Consider the following 22,348-nt stretch of genomic DNA (forward strand, 5'->3'; position numbering starts at 1 on the left):
AGAAACTGTAAAAATGTAAAACCTGTACAGGAAATTATTGGTTATGAATTATTTTTCACAACACTCTTCATGGCAGTCATGGTAAACTGAGACTCACGGGTCAGATGAAATAGATCTAGATCTATATAGTCTATATGGATCTAGTGATCTAGAGGTATTAATGGAGGAGTTGGGATACGCAGAATCAGGTTAAATATCTAGATCTCGTAGATAAATGACACTATTATCTATACTCTATTGTCTCTATTATTATTAATTAACAAGGGCAAGAGACTCAGACTCAAGAGTCAAGAGTCTATTTATTAGTAGTATTACTATTAGACTCTCACTCTATTAATAATTAAGACTATTTAATTAAACTTAAAAGTCTATTACTCTAATTTCTAATCTTAGACTTAGACTAAAATCTATAAATTAACTAGATTTTACTAGATTTATTAACTATAAATATAAACTTAAATATAAACTCTTTTTTAAGTATTTAAATTTAGTATACTACTATAGCCTAGTTTAGTATAGGAGTTACTAGTCCAAGTCGTCTAGATGAGATCTAGTAGAGTAGTAATAGTTTACTAATAGTAATACTGTAATAGTATATTAATATAGTCATAGTCATAGTCTATAATAAATAATAATACTATTAAGTAACTATTACTATATACTTTACTATACTACTTTGTAATTATAATATAGTATAGTAATAGTAATAATACTAAATATATATCGACTAATAGTCTATTCTATAGATCAGTATATAGACATCTAGATTATTCTAGATCTTTATAAAAATATTATATAAATATAATATAGTCTAGTAAGATAAGATAAAACATTGTATTCAAATTACCGTACCATTTAATTTAGATTATAAATTATCAACAAAACTGATAATGGCATTGGGAGGGGGGTGACTGGGTGGAGCTAGAAAGATTAATCAAATAATCTTAAAAGGGCATAATTAATAAAGATTGTTCTCAGAGAAAAAGTTTTTTTTCTATTGCATTTTTAAATGCACTAGAGTGCACAATGTTTATTATGTCCCTTAATAATTTGTCAAATAGTATTCTTCAATGACATTACGAAATCTTTAAGACCACAAGAAATTAAAAAGCTTCTTCTTAAATGGATGTTTCTTCAGAGTTGAAGACACTCTACCCTAGCCCAAATCTCCCATGAGTCTACCATAGCCCAAACCTTCTGTAAGTCTACCCTAGCCAAAACCTGATTCCTGCAAGCCTACCCTAGCTCAAACCTCCTGTAGGAAGATAGGATATATATGGCAGTGCGCAGGTTATGAACCAGGGACCATCGACACCACTCAATGACAGTCCAGCGTGCATATACCACATGACCAGGCAGCCATCCATCAACTTTATAAGAAGCTATTTTTTAACATTTCTATCTCACTTTCTTTTTAAGATTTGAATTGAAATAAAATATTGATAACTTTCAATATTTTTTGTAATGTAGCCATGGCACCGGATAATGACCTCAGTGTCATTCACTTGCCAGAAAACATTGTGCTACAGATATTAGGATATTTATCTGTGAAAGATCGGTGTATTGCTGGGAGGTAGGCCAATAAATTTTCCTTATAATTCTAGACATTCTCTCTGTATTCTTAATATTTAATATCATTCTGAATTGATTTAGTTTTAAGTACAGTTGAGAGGATCTATATAGAGCTCTTTGCTACTGAAGTTAAGATCTGGAGATTCCTGGGTACACACATCTATATTGTTTTGTTTTTTAATCTATGCATCCTGACTGATAATGTCTATCTAGTCGAGTGATATGTGCTTCAAATTGTTGTCAAAAGGTCCAGAGTTTAAACCCAGCCCTCCCTCCCCCACTACCAATCATGAGGTTTGGACAATATAATTTTAATTTCTGAAAGAATGTCCAAATTTTTAAAACACTCAAAAAAAAAGAACCCAAAAAGTATGATGTTTCTCTTACCAGAATGGAAGGGGTTGTTGTGACCAACACATCTTTACTTTTTCCCTATAGAAATGGGTTGATTCAGAGATATTCTAAAGTCTCTGTAAAAAAAATAATTTGGTCCTGTCCTGTCAATAAAACTCAAAAAGCTGGTGACCTGAACTTGTTTTTATTTACTAATGTGTCAGAACACAATAATTATGTTTCACAAGTATCCAGACAGATTGTTTGAACACGCAAAAAAAAAACAACACTAACTAAAATTGGGCAGTACCGGTAGTGAAAGTAGTCAATGTATGGCTTTTTTCTACCTTTGTAATTGTTAATTTGTTTTGAATAGAACTTAATAAGTCACAAAAAGTGTAACTTTGACATGGTTACTGAAAACTTTTGTTGAATTGTTGTTCAGTTGTGTTGGGGGATGTCCTGAGTCTATTGTTTGTTTAAACCACCTGTTGTTTTTACATTGGAATAGTGTTAGGCTACTTTATCACTTGCTTATCTTCTTCTTCTAGCCAGCTTTTTGTCGCTGAGCTGTGAGCTCTTTTGCAGACTATGCGAAGGAAAAATAGTGTGCTGTTTTCTTCAGTTGTTCAGCACTGCTGATAGGGTGTTGGTTATGATGGGCTGGAGTGGTAGTAGGGTCTGCCTAAGGTGGATTAGGAAGGGGCATTCAAAAAGGATATGGTTTACGGTTTCATAAGGTTGGGTGCAGTGTCTACAAAGGGGGAGTTGTGTGGGATTTATTTTATTGAGATGGTAATTTAAACAGAAGTGTGTGATCACTTGCTTATATATACGTATATTTTTTCTTTTGAAGGGTTTGCAAACAATGGAGGCGTATTGTGAAGGACAATTCCCTCTGGCGCCATGTCAACTTGCTAGAGTATCGACTAGATCTACCCAAGATGTGGAAAGTTTTCAGGGCTCATTTCTCTCCTTGTCTACTGACTTTCAGGATCAAAGGTTTTGCTCATTCTGGTACTAATTTTTTTTTTTTTTTTTTTAAACAAACTTTACACTGCACCAAAACAACAATGTTAGGTAGCATGGTAGCTATTATAGCACAGTGCAGGACAGGCTACTGTCCTGTCATATGATATTTTTCACGGCTATGGCCAAATTTTGACTCACTGTGCTCCCGCTGCAGGGAAGAAGAGGAAACTGTGTCTCATATTCTTTTTGACTGCCGTAGTGCCGCCAGACTTGCGATCTTCATCTCGACAGGTCTGGGAAACCAAAAATTCTCGACCTGTATGGTGACATGTATGCACTATGCAAAACAGCAGGGTTTCTGTCCAGGGCTTTCGCAAGAGAGCATTTCAGCCTCTCAAGCCCTCAATGGAGTTTGATGCTGATGATGATGGTGGCATGATGGCCATTTAAGCATCCAACATGAATGTCTCAGGCCTTACCAGCACACAAAGAATCTTCCCATGGAACCATTATGAATAATGATTCTTCAAAAACAAGATAATGATCTCATTATGTAATGTGGCCACATTCAGAAGGCTAGATAGCACATCACGGGCCAGATAGAACCTGCGGGCCTTAGTTTGGGCATTGCCACACTAGTAAATTTATGAATACCATAACCAAATTTTATATTTCAGTTAAAATAAATTGATTAATTTCCGAATAACTTATTTTTACTCGGGGTGGACTGAAAATTAATGCTTCACCAATTATATTCTTTCAATGTATCTTTTTTTAAAATAAAAAATGAACTCATTCAGCAAATGTTTAAATTTTGTTTTCAGATAGTATTAAAAGGAAAAAACCTTCATTGTCAGATGCAATGCTCAAAGAACTGTCCATCAGATGTCCCAATCTCACTCTTCTAGAACTTCATGATTGTAATACTGACAATCTGACATTTGAAAGTTTGCCGACCACATTGACCTCACTTTTGATCACATATTCCACCTGGCAGCCTCGGTGGCTCAAAGGTCATCATGGACACTTAACAAAACTTGAAAGCCTGGACCTCAGCAAGTCTGTAAGGGTAGACAACCTTGACATTGAAGATATTGCCAAGTTGACCAACCTTAAGGAGCTTTCTCTCAGCGGCTGCTACAGAATAGATGGTTCCAACTTTGAACTCATTGCCAAAAATCTAGTCCGTCTGGACAAATTAAATATCAGTTACACGGGTGTCGATGAGCTAGCCATTCATCATATCAGTCGTCACATGAAGTGCCTGCAGGAACTTTACATTTCTCACTGCCCCAATATTAATGACTCAAGTTTAACTCTAGTGGCTACAGGATTAAGTAAGCTGCGTATCATAGATGTTACACACTGTGAAGAAGTGACAATCACTGGACTGGAAACTCTGTCGACTCGGCGGCAGTTGAAAATAATAACCTGTGTAAACGATGTCACGTTGTCTGATTTCAGACAAAAGTTGTCTAAATGATTTGGTAACTGTACTATAAACAAAATGAACATTTTATATTTTTATAACTGCTTCTTAGCAAATAGACTTTATTTTGTTTATCTTTGATCCTGTTATAACACAGACATTGATGTTGAGTTGTTATTTAATATTGTCAATTTCTATTGTCAGTTATATAAACTATGAATTTGATTTTTTTTTACAATGTATTTACAATCAACTTCATCTTACATTTATTATTGTACATTTTATCATCTATGGTTTTCATTTATTATTGTAAGCTATATGAACTTAATTTATTATTGTTGATTAAAATGACTCTGAACTGTGATATAAGAATTGTTTTACTTAAAATTTGCTGTAATAGTGTAGGAGTCCAGATTCTTTGTCAGTTTTTGTTTAACTGGTTCTCTAAAATCCAATACAGAGATAGTGGTTTCATACATTTCTCTAATTTAACATCATCGTTACAACTGGGTCAGTTTGTAACTGGGTCACAATGTAAAAAAAGCATTCCTATTTGGTCCCTTGAAATCACATCACATCATGAAGTTGCAATGGATCAGTACCATTTGATTCAACAGTGTTTTGGCGGTGGTGTGGCTGGTGAAACATTAAGAAAATTTATATAGTTACCCCCGGGTCAAAAAAGGTTAGCACAATTATATTCCATTATTTACACAATTATTTACACATTAACATTCTTTGTCTATGTGCAGCCATGTTGTCTATCTTGCTTTAGCAACTTATCAGTGAAGTTGAACCTTCAATTTGGTTGTATGTAATACTGCTAGCATGCTTACAGCAATGTGATTTAAATTTCATTTGTGAACATAGGCTTCACTGCTGCTAAGCTATATAATAGTAATGTGGATTATTTCATTTGTCAACACAGGCTTCACTGCTGCTAAGCTATATAATAGTAATGTGGATTATTTCATTTGTCAACACAGGCTTCACTGCTGCTAAGCTATATAATAGTAATGTGGATTATTTCATTTGTCAACACAGGCTTCACTGCTGCTATGAAATGTAACTTCAATCCAGAGTAAGAATAAAAATCACAGCTTTAGTCAGGATTTTAACTCAAAGACACTTTTAGTGCTAAACACTTATTTAGACTTTTAAAAAATCTTTCAGTTCTAGCCTTAGATAGGGAGAGGAAGGGTGTCATGTGTAGTTTAATGGCCACTAGTTCTTTAGGACTGACTTTAGGGATAAAATAATATATTCTTTTCTTATTTCTAATTGTTATAAGAGTTTGAAGTCTATGACTCTTGGAACTCTCAGCCTATGGAAGCCTTTCTTCATTCACTTGTCAGAACAAACTTCTCTTTGGGGAAAGATCCAAGCAGATGTAAATTATTACATTCCTATAATTGATGGCTCATATCCCGGGAAGCTCGGAATATAAGCGAGTGACACCGGGGGAACCTCCCCGTATTCCTTCTCTGTACTATATCAGCCAGGCAGGTGTCCATGGCCACAAAAACGTTTTTGAGGAATAGTGTGTGGATAGTGACATATATTTATTGGGGCGTTCTTCCATCCCTGCCAGTGCAATGGATTCGGTTCTTAGGCACCCCAACATGGTTTTTGTTTTTTGCTTCCCTATTGGCCTAATCATCTCCTGTACCATTTCCACCTGAGCATCACAGTGAGGCTGAGAAACATTGCCCAGGATAACATAGTCTATATTTACTCTATAAGATGGTAGTAGTCTGTGTGTTGAGTTTATTGAATAGATTCTAACTAGATATGATTTGGATGTAATTAATAATTACTAAATGGTTGAGTTTAATTGAACTGAATGGTGAGGTCATTAGACTGATACCTTGTACAATTACTTCAGGCATTTGTTGCTATACTACTGAGTTCATGTGTGATTTCTAAAATGCCTTGTATGACTGTCACGTGAATGTGTGTATAATCTATTTTTACTTATATATGCCAGTTGGAATGTATGGATGAATGAATTAAGTCTTTTAAGTTTTAGACTAGGACTGAGGCCAATGTGTGCTATGCTATCAAATGTAATAAAGTCTTGTTTATGCCTTGACAAGAGTATTTAGTGTTTTGTAATTACAGCTGAATCCTGGGACACATAGACTTTGTGAGAAACTAATGTTTCTAGAGAGCTAGATATCTTATTTTATATAATACAGACGTTACTTCAAAAAAGAAGATGATTACATCCTACGCGTCATGCATATTAACCAATGACTTAAATTCTGCCAAGTCACTGGTTTTCCTGGCTGGCTAGATAGAACAGAAAGCTGCAACAAGTAGATTATACAAAGTTAAAGAGGAACTACCTTGTGACTTTACTTTGTTTATTTACATTCATATCAAAACAGGTCATGTCATATAAAATATTATGTTTAAATCTTATTGAATGAGAGAGAGCTGCTTAAAAAACTCAAGGGAACTAATCTATCAATAATATTTTGAATAAGATTTGAATTAAATTTTTTCTTCAGAGCTCAGGAAAAACAAAAAAGGCAATAAAAAAAAAGATGTAAATCATTTTAAACAATGATCATTATAAGATTTCTCAGGCCTTGCTAAGTCAAACTAAACATAGAGAAGTGCCATACAAAAGATATTCAAAATAACTTAAAAGATAAATATATTACAAGACTTGATTTGAATGTCTTTTCTTTAAATTGAGATTTACAATACTTTGGACTTACAAAGGCTTGACAAAAAGTTCAGTTTTGTTTGACATGTTTCAGGTGATTCATAAATGAAGAATATAATCTCCTAGCCCAAACTTTCAAAAGGCTGGCAGAGTTATCTGCTTTTGATCTTTAGAAACTGCCTTTAAAAAAAAACCAGATTTAACTAATTATAATGCCACTAACATTTATAAAAAATAGTTTATTTTACAAATGGTACAAGATATATAACAACAATCATTATATTACTATTTATTAATAAGAACCCAACAAACTTTTCAACTGTTGTGAAAGACTTTATATTTAGTGATGTTGGCAAGAACTGTTTAGTAAAGTTCCCCTTTTAGAACTTGCAAATTATAGGGCAGATAATGTAAAGGTCATCTGTTTCTGTGGCCAATGGTTAACGAGGGTGTCATGTGGCCAGCACAACAGCCTTTTCCCCAACTATTGTCAGGTACCCATTAGAGCTGGGTGGATTCAGAGGCTCATAAGGATCCCGAAACTTAAAATCCCAGGATTTGAACCCCGGTTCGAAAGCCAAGCACTTTACCATTCAGCCACCGCGCCTCCAAAAACTGTATAGTGCAACAGTTTAACTCTAAAGTGCAGTCCAAGCTGTCATACATACAGTTCAAATGTTGAACTCCATAGATGTACAAAGTTAAACAGCAAGTTTTCTATTTTGATTCATGGAATGTGCACAAGTCAATGGAACAGATCAACTTACAACAGTGTACAACATGGAAACTTGTACATTGAAATCAAACTAGTTCAGTCTTCGAATTACTCTTAATTTTAAAAAGCCATTCTGAATGTTCTCAATAAAAAAGCATTAATAAGAAGATATAACATTTACCATATTTCATTTCAAACACTTTTTCAAACCATGTATGTCACTAGTCGAATATGACCTGCGTTCTGCTGGCCTTAGTGTTGGTATTACTCATATACTGGTCTGAATTTAGATCTATATCAAACTTTTTTACTTTGCCACAAAAATAAAAGTAGAGTGTGAAAATGGGTTTACCCGTTCAGCCGACATAATCATATCAAATATAAAATACTGTGAACATGGGTTTACCCGATTTGTTAAAAAGTTTCGTTTTTTTAATAGAGTTACAGTTAGGTACTTTTTGTCTGTTTTTAGGGCCCTGGGGTAGTGGTAAGGACAATAAATATACACTACGGTCTCGGCCATGAACTAAGGAACTTTTATGCCAAGTTTTATCAAGATTGGTCAAATGGTTATGATTTTTATGCAGGACATACAGACATACATACACACGCCTTACGTTCTGCTTTACATTATAGATAATAGAACTAGTGATGGCAAGTACGGTTAGTTATATGTGGGATCAGCTGACATGTTACATACGCCAGCCTACTGTAGATGGGCTTGTGTGAATGCTTTCTGTGCTAATCACCCCCGATATGGTAATGGGAAGATCATTTTTTTTGAGAAGGCTATAAGGGAATCGAGATAAAGATAGACACTATCTAAAGTCAGAGTTGGGAAGTTTTAATTTACTTGTTTCATTTTGTCCAGTGTCTGAAGAGAGTCATAGCTATCTAAATAAACTACAAGAAGTAAGAGACTCTGCCCTATGATTGTTCAATGACTTGATGATAATTTAGAAATTGAAAAAAAAAAATGCAGTGAAAGACTTTCACATTATGAGACTTTTATAGTGAAAGACTAATGAGCATTTATTGTATTCAAAACATATAAATACTTTACATACATCTCAAGATTTTTCGTTTTTCCTAATAATATGCAACAAAAAAACATTTAAACATGTTCTCTTAATAAAAGTATCAGGAAACAGCTTTCAGTGAGTCTGGCAACTAGACACAGAGACTAGTTAAATATCAACCATCTAACAAGTTGTTGATGAAGCAGATTCACGGGAAGTCACTTTACCAATGTGAAAACTTAATGAGGAAATCTTAATAAAACAAAAAGTTACAGGATTTAAAAACAAAACAAGTAAATGAGCATTGACACATATCAAAAATGGATGAGACAAAACTGAAAATAACTTATTGCAATTGAGAAGACAAAATAAAAAGACGAGTTACAAAATGGATGAAAAGCTGAACAAAATCATTCAAACATGATCTCAGATGAAATGGCCATGTTAAAAGGTGGAGCTCAGTAATGCAGCATAATTAAAACATAAATATGTCACAATGTTATGGCTAAATGACATGGCAAAATAACATAATCATGATGAGAAAATGGTTCGGCCAACCATGGTAATGTCCATAACACAATTAACGACTTTCATTCAGATAAAACGTTAAAAAAACTTTCTAAACTTGTTCACCGAAAAAATCTTTTCCAAGCTTCTTCTAAGTGCAATGTCATTCAGTGATTAGAGGTTGGATTTAAGATGCAGTTGTTTTGTTTTTTTCATGACTTATTAAATGCAAGTGGTCAGAAGACCAAGGAGCTGGACACCCAGGAGTTGATGAGTAAAACGACTTAACATTGAATTGATAATAATGTGGAAAGGATTTCAGCTGTCTAGAAAGTTTTGAAATGCCATGGAAAACATGTAGAAGAACAGAACTAAAGGGACAACAATGTTATACTGTTCATATCAGGAAATGAATAAAAATGTGTTTAAAAGACTTTCTAAAAGTCATTTTTGATTTCATTATTTTATAAAACATTAAGTTTGTTTAAACCAGCAATATCTGTGGACAGGTGTGTCTTTCCAAATTATGGCTCCACAGTCACATGAAAAATGTTCGAGATGAACCACAGTTGTTCTACGACTGAGAGGCCAACAAGTTTGTTTGATAAGTTTTGCACATTCCTCATGAATGAAGATCCTCTGCCCTAACCTCTTATAGGACGGAGCGGAAGACAGCTGGCAGGGTTTGAACTGGAGACAATCAACACAACAGTCCAAAGCACATCCCACACAGGCATCAATCATAAGTGGTTAGTATTGTGAGAGTAGAAAGAGTATGTACATTGAAATCTCAAATTAAAATAACAGATAAAAAGTTGTGTCCCTTGGTATATACATGAAACTATATACATACATAAATATTAAAATACATAAACCTTTACATTAAATGACAGATTCTCAGGCTCGAGTTATCTCTCTTTGAGTTTCAGCCTCCTCATAGCGTCTCCATCAGTTGTCTCTTTTCGTTAGCTTGGATGCTCATCTGGTCCCTGAGAGAGAATAAACAAGATGTGAACATCATACAAGACACTTTTGCCTACTCTACTGTGATTTGAAAGAAGATACTTATTCTCATCCTATAATCACTGACATAAACTACACAACAGTAACTAGCAAGTAATTAGTAATAAGACTGATACTTTGAGAAAGTACCAGATGAGTGTCAAGATTGAATTCTGGTGATTATTATTATTATAGCTTTTATATAGTGCTACTTTCATGCTTATAGCATGCTCAGAGCGCTTTTGGTCCAATCTCATTTGTGGACCAGTGGGGAGAAGGGGGTATCTAGGAGTTGATTTTCCGTGCTGCCTTTAGGCACTCAGTAAACACAACTCTGCCAGAGTCGGGTGTCGAACCTCGAGCCCCTTCTAGGTAGCCAAGCCAAGCCAAGTTCAAGCGCAGATGTCCTCTCGACCACCCTTCCCACCAACGATAATGAAGATATAGATATAAACTTTGGTATGTTTAAGATGACCCTAGCGTCCTTACAGCTTTACTGAGAGCAAGTGAAAAAGTAAAGTTCCCATCTAAGACCTTGCAATCTATGGGGCAGATGATGTAAAGGTCAACTGTTTTTAAAGGGCAGGTTGAACATCAACATTCCACACTCTTGTAATAATTCCTCCTACCAGATGACATGGGAGTCAAAGTTTTTTTTGTTTTACCATTACAGTGAACAAAACAAAGGGCAGCATTAAATGAAAATAGGGACAAAATATGCAGGGCACAACTAGATTTGTGTTTTGATGCGAAACTTAAACTTGGGGATCGAATCTTTAACCTTAGGAATTAAAGGTATTATTATAGCTTATGTCATTATGATGTGCAAGAGTAAGTTTTAATAAGCCCATGCACGCAATAAAATACTCTGTAATTTGTTCTAGTTTTTTAGAATTCATATCTGATGAAATTTGAATCAAATCTACTAAAATAAAATAATACTGTTTTTTTTTTATACTAAAAAGTTCATCTTTTAATTGGGCTTCAAGCCAGAAGATATTAAAATTTAATCTAAGAAAAACTAAAAAATTTCTGATTGACAAGTGTCTCATACATCAATGTCACTGACAATTATTGACAGATTAGCAAAATTATAAATCACTTGATGGTATGTATTCTATGTTGTAGGTTAAATAATTAAATTTAAAAATGTATATTCTAATGTTAGTAGATTATAACTGTTATGGTTAGTGGTGCACAGTTATTGAAGCATAGTTAGGTGAAGAATTATTGGTGCAAAAGTTAGTTGTGATGCCAAAGTTGATACAAACTTCAAATCAACTTTTTTAAGCAGTTAGAAAGAGAAATATATTTAATAGTATCAAGCTTAGAAATAATTATTGCTAAAAAAAAAAAAGATAAATAGAAACAAGCTAAAAAAAAATTTAAAAAATTTTTTGTCATACATATTAATATTAAAAATATACTTTTTTTTTTGTTTTCACTTTAAAGAGCTATTTAAGGATATTTTTTTTGTGCACTTGTCTATAAAGAAAGCTGATCATAACGTTCAAGCCAGTAAAAAAGGTCACTACAGATATTATCTATGATATAGATGTTTTTCACACTACAAGAAAATAGCCTGGTTAAAAAAAATATACTAACTCCAAGGGACTCCTTATCACTTGCTAGCCCTCTGAAAGGAGGAGCAAATAAGTAGTACACATGAAATTGTTTCAAGGCTGGGTTTAAAACACAAGTAATCATATGGGTTTAAAACACAGTTACAGTTACACAATTACACAATGACATCATTCAGTGCCTGGGTTTACAACACAAGTAATCATATAGGTTTCAAACACAGTTACAGTTACACAGTGACATCATTCAGTGTCTGGGTTTAAAACACAAGTAAAATTCAACATTTTATCCCCGAAAAAGGTTTTAATTGTCATTAAAAAAAAAAAAAATAAAAAAAAATAAGGAAACTGAGGAGGGAAGGGGTGAAGGTCAATAAGCTGTGTGTTTTTTCTCTCTAAAGATCTATAATCAAACGGTAACATATATGGTCAGTGTCAAGATAAAATGAAAAGACGTTTGAAAATATAAATTGGAGAAGTAAACAACTTAAAAAAAAAAGATGGGACAAAATGAAAAATTAACTTTTTTTCGTTTAACTCTTTCTCTCCGTAATTATTTACCACATTCTGATGCAATCAACGCTGGTATCGTCGGTTAGGAGAGAAAGAGTTAAACACCAGGGAAACAAATTTTAAGGAATATCCACACAATGTGGACACATAGAAATTAGGACAAAACCAAAAAAAAAAAAAAAAGGGTTATTTGATTGAGACACTATACCCTGAGGATTATATTTCACGTTCAGTATCAAATTGTTTGTAAGGAACTTTGCGGCTGAAATAAAACAGAGTACACCGACTGATAAAAACACATGTTAACTTTATTGTAAATAAAAAAAAAAAGCTGCCCTTTCAGACTTTGCAATCTATAGGGCAGATCATCTGTTTCTTTGACCAATGGTTAACAACAGGGTGTCATGTGGCCAGCATAAAGTCAGGTACCCATTTGAGTTGAGTGGACTCAGTGCGCACTACAAATACTGAAACTCAAAATCTCAGTCTTCAACGAGATTCAAACCCATGACCCCCAATGATTAAACTGAATGAATTTATCAAAAAAAAAGAAAAAAAATAAATCAATGGTTTTTTTTAATGGACCAAATGTAACATTTGAAAAAAAAAATGCTGAGAAAAGTACTCAGACAAGAAGTTAGAAAGAAAAAAATCACCACATAGATCTAATGTCTGCTAATTTGTTTAATTTAAATTCAAAGATGTAATAGAAAAGTTGTCCAGAGATGTTGAGACAGTAACGTGCCACAAAAGAAATAAAAAATTGTAAATGAATTGACTAACTGTAAAACATTTAGATTCTCAATTTCAAAATGTAGAAAAATGATTTTAAAAAATGATTTTCTAGGAACACTAATTAGAACAAAATATCACTTCACATTAATTTACAGACCATTCATTAATTAACAATTTCAAGAATGACAACATAATCCATTTCAAACTCCCTGCTAGTGCTACAGCCTACGTCTCAAAACTCCTACTGGTTTTTCAACCCAGGTCTCTAAACATAATTTGTGTAGATCCTCTACAATCCATATGTAAGCCAGTTTGATTCATCACTGCCATCAATCTAACCCAACTTTTGAATTCTTCCATTCAGAAAGTCAAAACATTGACATCACAACACAATATTCTAAACTTTTTGTTTCTATTTGACACAAAACAAAATATGAAGAAGAAGAATTGTGAACTATGTGAGAAGTTAGCATGTGCATTCATGCAATGGTTATGATGCTCAGGTAAATAACCTTTTCATTTCTATATAGGCCAATGGTTAACAAACAGGGTGTCGTGGCTTACACAACAACCAACTGCCTTTATTTTACCCAACTAAAGTCAGGTACCCATTAGAGTCGGATGGACTTAATGTCACCCTAAAAATCCAGAAATTCAAAATCACAGTCTTCACAGAGATTCTAACCCATGACCCCAGGTTTTGGAAGCCAAGCACTTAACCACTCAGCCATCCCACCCATTCTAGTTTAGTTTAAAATACTTCTTTTAGTCAGAAAAACACATTTTTTTTTAGTAACTTGAACAAAGCATTGACTGAATAAAACAAAGATTTCAAATACAGAAATGATTATGTGGCTGCAACTGTTAATGAATTAAATAAACATTTAGGATAGAAGAATTGAATATTCCTGTGCTGAACTGAGGTTAGAGCTGTACACTGCATATAAATTTGATTTGGTGCTGTGTTTATTGGTTAACTAGAAACATAATCCAACATCTGCCATAGTTCCCCTTTCAGACTTTGCGATCTATAAGGCAGATGATGTAAAGGTCATCTGTTTTTAGTGGCCCACAGTTAACAAGGGTGTTATGTGGCTAGCACAAAGCCTACCGCCTTTACTTTTCCCCGACTAGTGTCAGGTACCCATTACAGCTGGGTGGACTCAAAAGGTTTCCAAATATTCCGAAATTAAAAATCCAAGTCTTCACCAGGATTCAAACCCAGGACCAAAGGTTCAGAAGCCAAGTGCTTTACCACTAAGCCACCATGTCTCCCTGCCCCTTCATACAAAATCTCTTGTTGTGACATTGAATTCCCATTCCCTACTTTTTAGAGACATTTGTATGCCTCATTTGTCAGGGGTGGGGAGGGGGCGAGAATTATTTTGTAAATAAAAAAACAAAACAATATTAGGCTGTTTCAGAACAATATAATATTAAGACTTTCAAAACAAATGTCTTTCACTTTGAGTTTAGAAAATATGGCAATGAATTTACTTCAAACTAAACTTACCTTCGTAGACATCCAAAACAAGGAAATATACAGAAGAACCAATTATGCCACCGTCCCCCTCTCTGTACATGCCTGAATACCTCCTTCATTGACATCTCTCCATCCTCTTTAATAAAAGCCTGCACTTCAGTATCAGGGAAGCCAGCCTCATAGTAGTGCTAAAATAAAAGATAGAATATTGTCAAGTTTATAATCAATTATAAACCTATTCCACAATAGTTGAATTTAGGATTGAATTAAGAAAAAACATTTATAATCAACTAAAGTTTTATGTGTTCAAAGCAAAGACATAAGTTTCTACATCAGAGGTCAGAGTGAGTCTAATTAAGCAGGCTGTGTCTGTATATGAGACCATCATACAGCTGACTTTCTAGTGCTAAAATTTAAATCTTATGTTACATAATGAAGACATTACTTCAAAAAGATTATGTCAAACGGGTCATGCATTTAGTCATGCATGTTAACCAATGACTTAAATTCTGCCAAGTCACTGGTTTTCCTGGCTGGCTCAGGCAACCTGTTCCATGCTCTAATAGCCCTAGGGAAGAAGGAGCATTTGTAAAAATTTGTCCTAGCATATGGAACGAAGAATGTGCCTTTATAGGTCAAGTACAGTAGATTTTTTAAAGCAGTATAAATATATCTTTAAAAAAATGCAGAGAGCTGACCTATAAAAATATTTTTGATGAGACTAATTCAGGCTTGTAAGAACTTGTATGATTACAAATGGCCGAAGGGAAGAAAGAATGAAACTTATATTAACTGCACCAGATCCCTCTACCGATTTTTACAAAATATCGCTATGCCACTACAACTATTTTTGGGTACTTGCAGATAAAGCGTGGTCGAGAGGCTAAGTGCGCTGGATCTTGGCTTGGCTACCTATGAAGGGGGCATGAGGTTCGACACCCGACTCGGGTAGAGTTGTATTTACTGTGCGCCTGAAGGCAGCACAGAAAAATCTTCTCCTAGATACCCCCTCCCCACACTGGTCTACAACTGAGATTGGAGCAAAGCGCTCTGAGCATGCTATAAGCATGAAAGTAGCGCTATATAAAAGCCATAATTTATTTCTTTAAATGGAAAAAAAAAGAGACAGCATCTAAAAAATATCCAACATCATGATTATTCAATCATTATTAGCATTGGCAAATGCTTGCATGAATAAATGTATATTAAATTGGTGTGATTTTACATGAAGAATTTATAGACATTCACAATAAACATGAAACAGGTATGTTAATGGTAGATATAATAATAATAATAAGCTTAAATAAGCCTTGTAATAAGCCTAAAATCCAATACGTTTTCTTTATTTAAACACTCAGGAGTCAACATTTTTTATTAAGAAGAACATTTTAGCTTCAATTGAAAAAGAGAATGAGAGCTCTATTAAGAAGAATCTTCAATTTTAATAAAAAGAATCTAGAAAGACACTAAGAAAAGGGTGGTGTGGTCCTTAGGAACTCTGGCATAGAGGACTAAGATCTAGTGGGGTTAAACATTATAGAATCATGAAAAAATGTTTGCTAAATACCGGTTTAAAAAAAGTGGCAGCAATGAACAAAAGGGAAAAAATAGGCATTTAATACTTAAGAGTTAAAGTAACAATGTCAAGGTGTAATAATAAAGGCATATCAAGGATTGGCCTCTTTAGTCACACAAGAAGTTGCAAAGGGAAAAGATCGTCTCTCGAGACGTAAAAATGCCACAGAAAAAGGTGTAATAATAAATGTCAAAGATACACAAAGTTAACAATAAAGCTAAAAAAAACATGAATGTATGATAGATTTATCAAAGAAGCTTACAATAAACGAATTGGGCTCCATTAAATTAAGGTGCTCACTTTTAAGTTACACTGATGTATGCAAACGGGACATGAAGCTCTTCAAAATCGACACCAACAGTTAGGAACAAAAGCTACTGGATAGAACCAGGTGGAGAGCGATTGCAGATGGCATACAAACCAAAAGTAGAAAAAAAGGGGGTAAAAGTTCAACAATGTCTGGTGATTACAGATGCCCAACCTGTGACCATAGTTGTGTATTAAGAATTGGTAATTTTAGTCACATCAGAAGTTGCAAAGTGAAAAGATGATCTCTCAAAATGCCACAGACAAAACAGAAAACTAGGCTCACCAATACACAGGTTTAGAGTAATATTTACCTTCAAATTTTCATAGTTTTCCATGATGACAGCAATGAAGACACTGATGACAACGTAGATGAAGAGAGCTATGAAGACATAGAGGTAGACTCTATGGAAGTACCAGATGGTGTCACTGTTGTTGGACAGTGCCGAGAAGGTTACAAACATGTCGTCCCCATTGACCAGGGCAAACAAACATTCAGATGCTGTGCTCAGCTTACGAAACTGCCATATACAAAATTGCAGTGGTCAGCAGATAAATAATATTTTAATATGTATTCAAAATTATAAAACATAATTATAAATGATTTCTCTGAATTAAAATGTTTAATACAAGTGTCTGAATATTATAGCATTTCTATGATATCTAGCCATTCTTTTCAAGTAAAAAAATAACTAATGTTCTGACAAATCTTTAATCTCTAACCAGGTATTATAAGTCAAAAAAGAATTAGTGTTCTGATAAGTCTATTACTTTGTAGCCATTACTTCAAGGTCAATCAACAGCTAATATTCTACAAGATCTCTACTCTCTAAACAGCTGTTGCATATCAAATAAGAAAACATTTTATAAAGCTTTATACTCTCTAAACAGCTGCTGCATATCAAATAAGATGTGTTCTAAAAGATCTAAACTCTCTAAACAGCTGTTGCACATCAAATAAGAACAAATGTTCTAAAGCTTTATACTCTCTAAACAGCTGCTGTATATCAAATAAGAACAAATATTCTAAAAGATCAATACTCTCTAAACAATTACCTTAATGTGGTAGGGGGAGAAGACGACCCACCCACAGAATAAAAATCCAGTGTACAGGCAGATGGCACACACCAGGAATCTTAGAACGTGTGGAAAGGAAGTTTTTAACGTCAGAATTAACACCTGAAGATACATACAGAAAATGTCTAGATTAGCAACAATGGCATTAAATTAGTCTGAAAAACTTAGTCATGCATGTTTATCAGTACTTCATAATGATTGGTAGTAATTTCAACTAATAGGATTCCTAGAGTCTATCTTTTCATTAATATCTCAATATATTACAATAGTGTGATTGAAATTCATACTCTTTAAATTAGAATATAAGATCTACAACATGACACCCAATACACACTGTTTGTCATTGCAATGGCTTACATCTTACATTGCAATATTAAGTAAAAGAGGCTATGTGATTAATTTTTTATGTCAGGAGTGTGCTTTGTACCATCAAAAGCTCAGTGAAAAGTATTTTTATAAAAAAAATTTGTTTAAAACATCAAGATGGATGAGTTATAACATGTTTTCTAGAGACAAAAAATGTGCACACCTTCTTGTAATAAAGTAGAGGTTTCACACTTAAGGATTTATGTTAAAAAAAAAAGTTTGTCAAATACACTGCACTCACATTGTAAGACTTGAAGAAACCCAGATACCTCAAGATGCCAACAAATGTCAGAAACACTCCTCCTCCCAAAAGCACACTGCAGACCTCATAGTTTTCTGAGGTTACTGAAAATACCTGAACAAAAAACATGGAAAAATGAAGGACTCAAATTCAGTTGGCCCTCATTATTTTTTCAAATAATGAAATTAGAGGAAACAACATATACATCTACTCAATGTTTTTTTTCTGTATTTTTTCTTTAGAAAATGATTTGAGACTACTGAGACTACTGACATTACACGGAAACAATAATTATAATGTTTGTTTTTTTGCTAATGTATTTTATTAGATTATCTAAATTGTAAAAAAATTATATCTGATAAGAACAATGAATGCAAAAATTATTTTATATTAAAAATGTAATCATCATGTTAATTTGGTTAATTATTTCATAATTTACAGATATTCCCTTTAAAAAAAAATAATAATTATAACCTATGCATTGTCATGTGCCAATCTATTGATGCTATTTATTTGGAGACCACTCTACTCTATTAAGCGAATGTTTTTTTGTGGCTAATCCAGGCAACCTTTACCATGTTCTAAGAGGACTCCAAAAGAAAGAGCACTTATACACATTTCTCCTTGGCAAAAAAACAAACCCCATTTGGGCAGCTGCTTGAGACAAACATTTATAAAAAAACTAACAAGATTCTCGAAATAAAGAATCACCCTTTGTGTCAGGATTTTGTGATTTTACCATCACAAAAGAGATAGAAGACACCGATAGCAAAAGACAAACAGACACAAACACTCTTTTGTTCCCCTGGCAATCAAATCATTAAATAGAAACAATCTGATATAAACTTTGTCACATGTAAATTATGAGTGCGTCTGGTGTGAATGTACACTTTGGTTTCTTATAGTTATAATGTTTTTTTGTTTGGTGTAATGCACAAATCGTGCAAATTTCCATACGGACAATAAAGATTATTATTATTATTATTATTATTAGTGTATAGAATAAGAACTCTGAGAAGGATGAATGCATGCCAACTACGAAATGGAAGTCAAATACTTACCCTAGTCTCCAGCTGGATCTTGAAAGATGATCCAATGACTGTCAGGACGTCGTTACAGATGATGAGGATGTACCACATGTTGATGTACTCCATGTGATTAGAAAAACTGAATAGCTTCCCTTTGTGAAGCTTAAAAAAAGTGGCTGTGTCCTGAAAATGTAAATTCAAATTAGTCAGTCTGGCAAAATAAATTTGAACCAAAAAAAAAAAAAAAAAAAAGAAAGCAGGAAAAAGAAACAACAGATAAACATGTAAAATTGTATGTAATTAAGGAAAATCTGGACATCAAAACTACTATATTAGCATATCTGAGTTACAAAGGCAATATTAAGTCTAATAACAACAAAAAATTTCGTTAGTCTATTTCTGGAAAATGTAAAAGCAGGGGCCGGCTTTAGGCCAAGGCAAACTAGGCAGGCAGCCAGTGCCTCCAATTGGTGAGGTCTCACACAGGACTAAATAAAAATTTTAGGGAGAAAGTTGCGAAGCTTGGATCAAATCTCAAACATTGTAGAGCACTATGACTACTAATCAAACTCTGGCTCTACTACGGAAATTGCAAAATATGAATTTCAGTTATTTGACGATTTAGATAAAGAAGGGAAGGGTTTTAACAAATTGCATAATTATTTTTTCTCTGTTTCTTTTTATTTTAAATTTCATCAGGGGCCACCAAATTTACTTTGCCTAGGGGCCTCCAATGATCTAAGGCCGGCCCTGGTAAAGGTATTTGGTTTTTTTATTTATCAGCAATCAAATCAATTGTAAGATGGTATAATTAAAACAAACTGAATACTCAGTAGAAATGAAGACATAGGTCAGTGGTGTTCATTTTTTACTCTGTTAAGTATGACTTAGCCTTGGAAGGCTTAAACTAAATTCTTAATTGATAGTTGGGTTTTCATTGTGACCTCTGACCTTACGCAAATTGTTGGCTCTCTTGAGAGACCTGGAGCACAGGATGGAGGACAGGCAACAAATGACTATCACCACACCATCAAAGGCGATGACCTTCACCTTCATGTTGTCTGTTTCATCTGAAAAGAACAAACAACCGCATAACAACTTAGGTCTCAAACAAAAGTTTAACATGTCATTGTAATTGCAATCAGATCAGTTTTCAATTTTCACGTGACCGTATGTTAGTGCTATTAGAGCATGGAATGGGTTGTCTGAGCCAGCAAGGAAAACCCGCAACTTGCCAGATTTTAAGTCATTGATTACCATACATGACTAGAATGACCAAGGGAGACACGTAGGACGTAATCATCTTCTTTTTTGAAGTAACGTCTGTATTTTGTAAGATAAGATATGTTCAAATAAACATTTAAAAAATCAAACAGCAAAATGAATAAAGAACTGATGAATAAAGAATTAATATGGACAAAAAAGAATTAATATGGACAAAAAAGAACTAATGAGTACAGAACTAACATGGATAAAGAACTGTGACAAAAAAGCAAAATAATTTAAGTACAAACAAAACAAAAAACAACTAACTACCAAGCAACATTAGGCTGAATCGAATGATTACTGTAAATATTCTTACAATTGAGATAAATCAAACAACTATTTTATTTTATTTTATTTATTTAAAAAATGTCTACACCTGCTAAAATGTACTGCTGCTGTGCATGTCCTATATAATATTTAAAATGTGTTTTGTCCAACTGTATGTTTTTAGAATACTAGATATGTACTGCTTCTACTTAAACCCAGGCTATGAGAATGAGAATTCCTGTTTTTTAATAAGTTTTTCAAATGTTACATATTTCAGCAAATTATATATCTCTGTGGAATGTGGTTAATCACATTTTTTTAATTAGTCAAAATTAAAAGGGGTAACTTATCTAGGGTTAAGACTATATTGTATCCACATTTCCACCTTAATTTAATTAGTCACTTACACTGAGCCTCAGGGGACATGATCTTCCCTTCACATTCTATCTCTTGCGGGGAAGTATTCATATCAATGACAATCTGCCCACTGCGTTCACTGTTAGTGTACAGGATCTGAAAAGTAGGGGAAACAAAAGCAATGTTTGATAAAATTGTGTACATCAGTGCTGTATATTCAAATACAAAAGGTCAAAACTTACAATGTCAAGAAAAAGTACATTTAATCATATTGTTAAGTTTACAACAATGTGTAAGTATTTTCATGATTATATGTGTTAAAATTTTATCTTCTTAAAAATATTTGTATTGGAGTTTAAATATTTCCACACACTGTTAGAGGAGCATATTTCAATGTTCAATTGTTTTGCTTTTTTTTGGAGTGTCAGTACTTCTAGGATATTCAAGGCTCCTTGATTGCTTCCGTCAAAGGTGCCTTCGTTTCATAATGGGCATACGATGGCAAGACTACATCACAAATAACTGTTCTGTTGGAGGCTGGTGTGAAAAGCATTGAAGCACTAATTACCATTTGACAGCTGTGCTGGGTCGAAGATTTATCCTGCATGAGAGACAAATGCGTGCTAAAGGTGATCTTTGGTGCTATAAAGATCAACGCTGGCGACATTTAGAGGAAAGTAGTTGGCAGCAGATGGCTTCTGAAAGAGACAGTTGGAGAGCTCTCTCAAAGGCTGTGTTGCACACATGTGAGACCCACAGAAAAGTCCTTATTGAAGACAGGCGCAGAAGACAAAAAGAAAACTTTATAGACTTTGTCTGCAGGAGATGTCAAAAATTTACAGGTAGCAACTAGGTTTTGCATAGTCGTGAAACACTTCACTCATCCTTAATCTTCAGAACCTAAGTCATTGCCATTAATTGCATGTGATTTCGGTCACAATTTGTATTTAAACATTAAATAAGTCTCTAAATTCTTCTTGACCATTAAATTGCATTACTGTCAGGAAATGTGTGCAAAAAAAGTTGTAAAGGCAGTATAGAAAGATTCAATCTTTAAAAATGATTATCAGCTTGGATGATTCCACATGTATATGAAACAATGACAAAAAAAAAAGAACTTTTACATGTCTTTTGACTCTAGTAGTATTTCATATTTGTCTGAGGATGCAGTGTTTGAAATTGAGAGCACCGAGTTTTAGATATAAATACAAACCTCTCACAGCAGATTTTACTGAGGAATATATCAGCATAAAATACTGTAATGCCAATACTTAGTAGTATGTCTTTTTACAAACTCATAATTTTGTAGGCCAAATTTTTTTCAATACTC

The 22,348-nt window shown here is 33.8% G+C and overlaps 2 protein-coding genes across 11 annotated transcripts in view; one reads left to right on the forward strand and one right to left on the reverse strand.

Moving 5' to 3' along the window:
- Window positions 1–43: 43 nt before the first annotated feature.
- Window positions 44–6,401, forward strand: LOC106058863 (F-box/LRR-repeat protein 12-like). 2 transcript variants are annotated; one of them, XM_013216393.2, is made up of 4 exons: window positions 44–188; window positions 1,471–1,573; window positions 2,762–2,922; window positions 3,702–6,401. In XM_013216393.2, the coding sequence occupies exons 1-4, from the start codon at window positions 161–163 to the stop codon at window positions 4,358–4,360; spliced, it is 951 nt and encodes a 316-aa protein (XP_013071847.2). In that variant the 5' UTR covers window positions 44–160; the 3' UTR covers window positions 4,361–6,401. The 2 variants fall into 2 exon arrangements, with proteins under 2 accessions (XP_013071847.2, XP_013071833.2); XM_013216379.2 differs by having other exon boundaries at window positions 66–188; window positions 1,420–1,573.
- Window positions 6,402–6,655: 254 nt separating this feature from the next.
- The window catches only part of LOC106058811 (mucolipin-3-like), a 44,531-nt gene continuing 28,838 nt past the window's right edge, over window positions 6,656–22,348 (reverse strand). For 6 of the 9 annotated variants that reach the window (XM_056028776.1, XM_056028772.1, XM_056028780.1 and 3 more), the window contains 9 exons: window positions 21,069–21,174; window positions 20,080–20,198; window positions 19,162–19,311; window positions 18,101–18,214; window positions 17,473–17,595; window positions 16,731–16,937; window positions 14,565–14,722; window positions 11,829–11,859; window positions 6,656–10,210 (listed from right to left, as the gene is read on the reverse strand). In XM_056028776.1, coding sequence (XP_055884751.1) covers window positions 10,187–10,210; window positions 11,829–11,859; window positions 14,565–14,722; window positions 16,731–16,937; window positions 17,473–17,595; window positions 18,101–18,214; window positions 19,162–19,311; window positions 20,080–20,198; window positions 21,069–21,174 — 1,032 coding nt within the window. In that variant the 3' untranslated portion in view covers window positions 6,656–10,186. Of the gene's footprint in view, window positions 10,211–11,828; window positions 11,860–12,524; window positions 12,579–14,564; window positions 14,723–16,730; window positions 16,938–17,472; window positions 17,596–18,100; window positions 18,215–19,161; window positions 19,312–20,079; window positions 20,199–21,068; window positions 21,175–22,348 lie in introns of all 9 variants that reach the window. The other 3 variants (XM_056028775.1, XM_056028774.1, XM_056028773.1) reach the window with 3 other exon arrangements.

Source organism: Biomphalaria glabrata, chromosome 5 (assembly GCF_947242115.1).
Source record: "Biomphalaria glabrata chromosome 5, xgBioGlab47.1, whole genome shotgun sequence".
NCBI classification, from domain to species: Eukaryota; Metazoa; Mollusca; class Gastropoda; family Planorbidae; genus Biomphalaria; species Biomphalaria glabrata.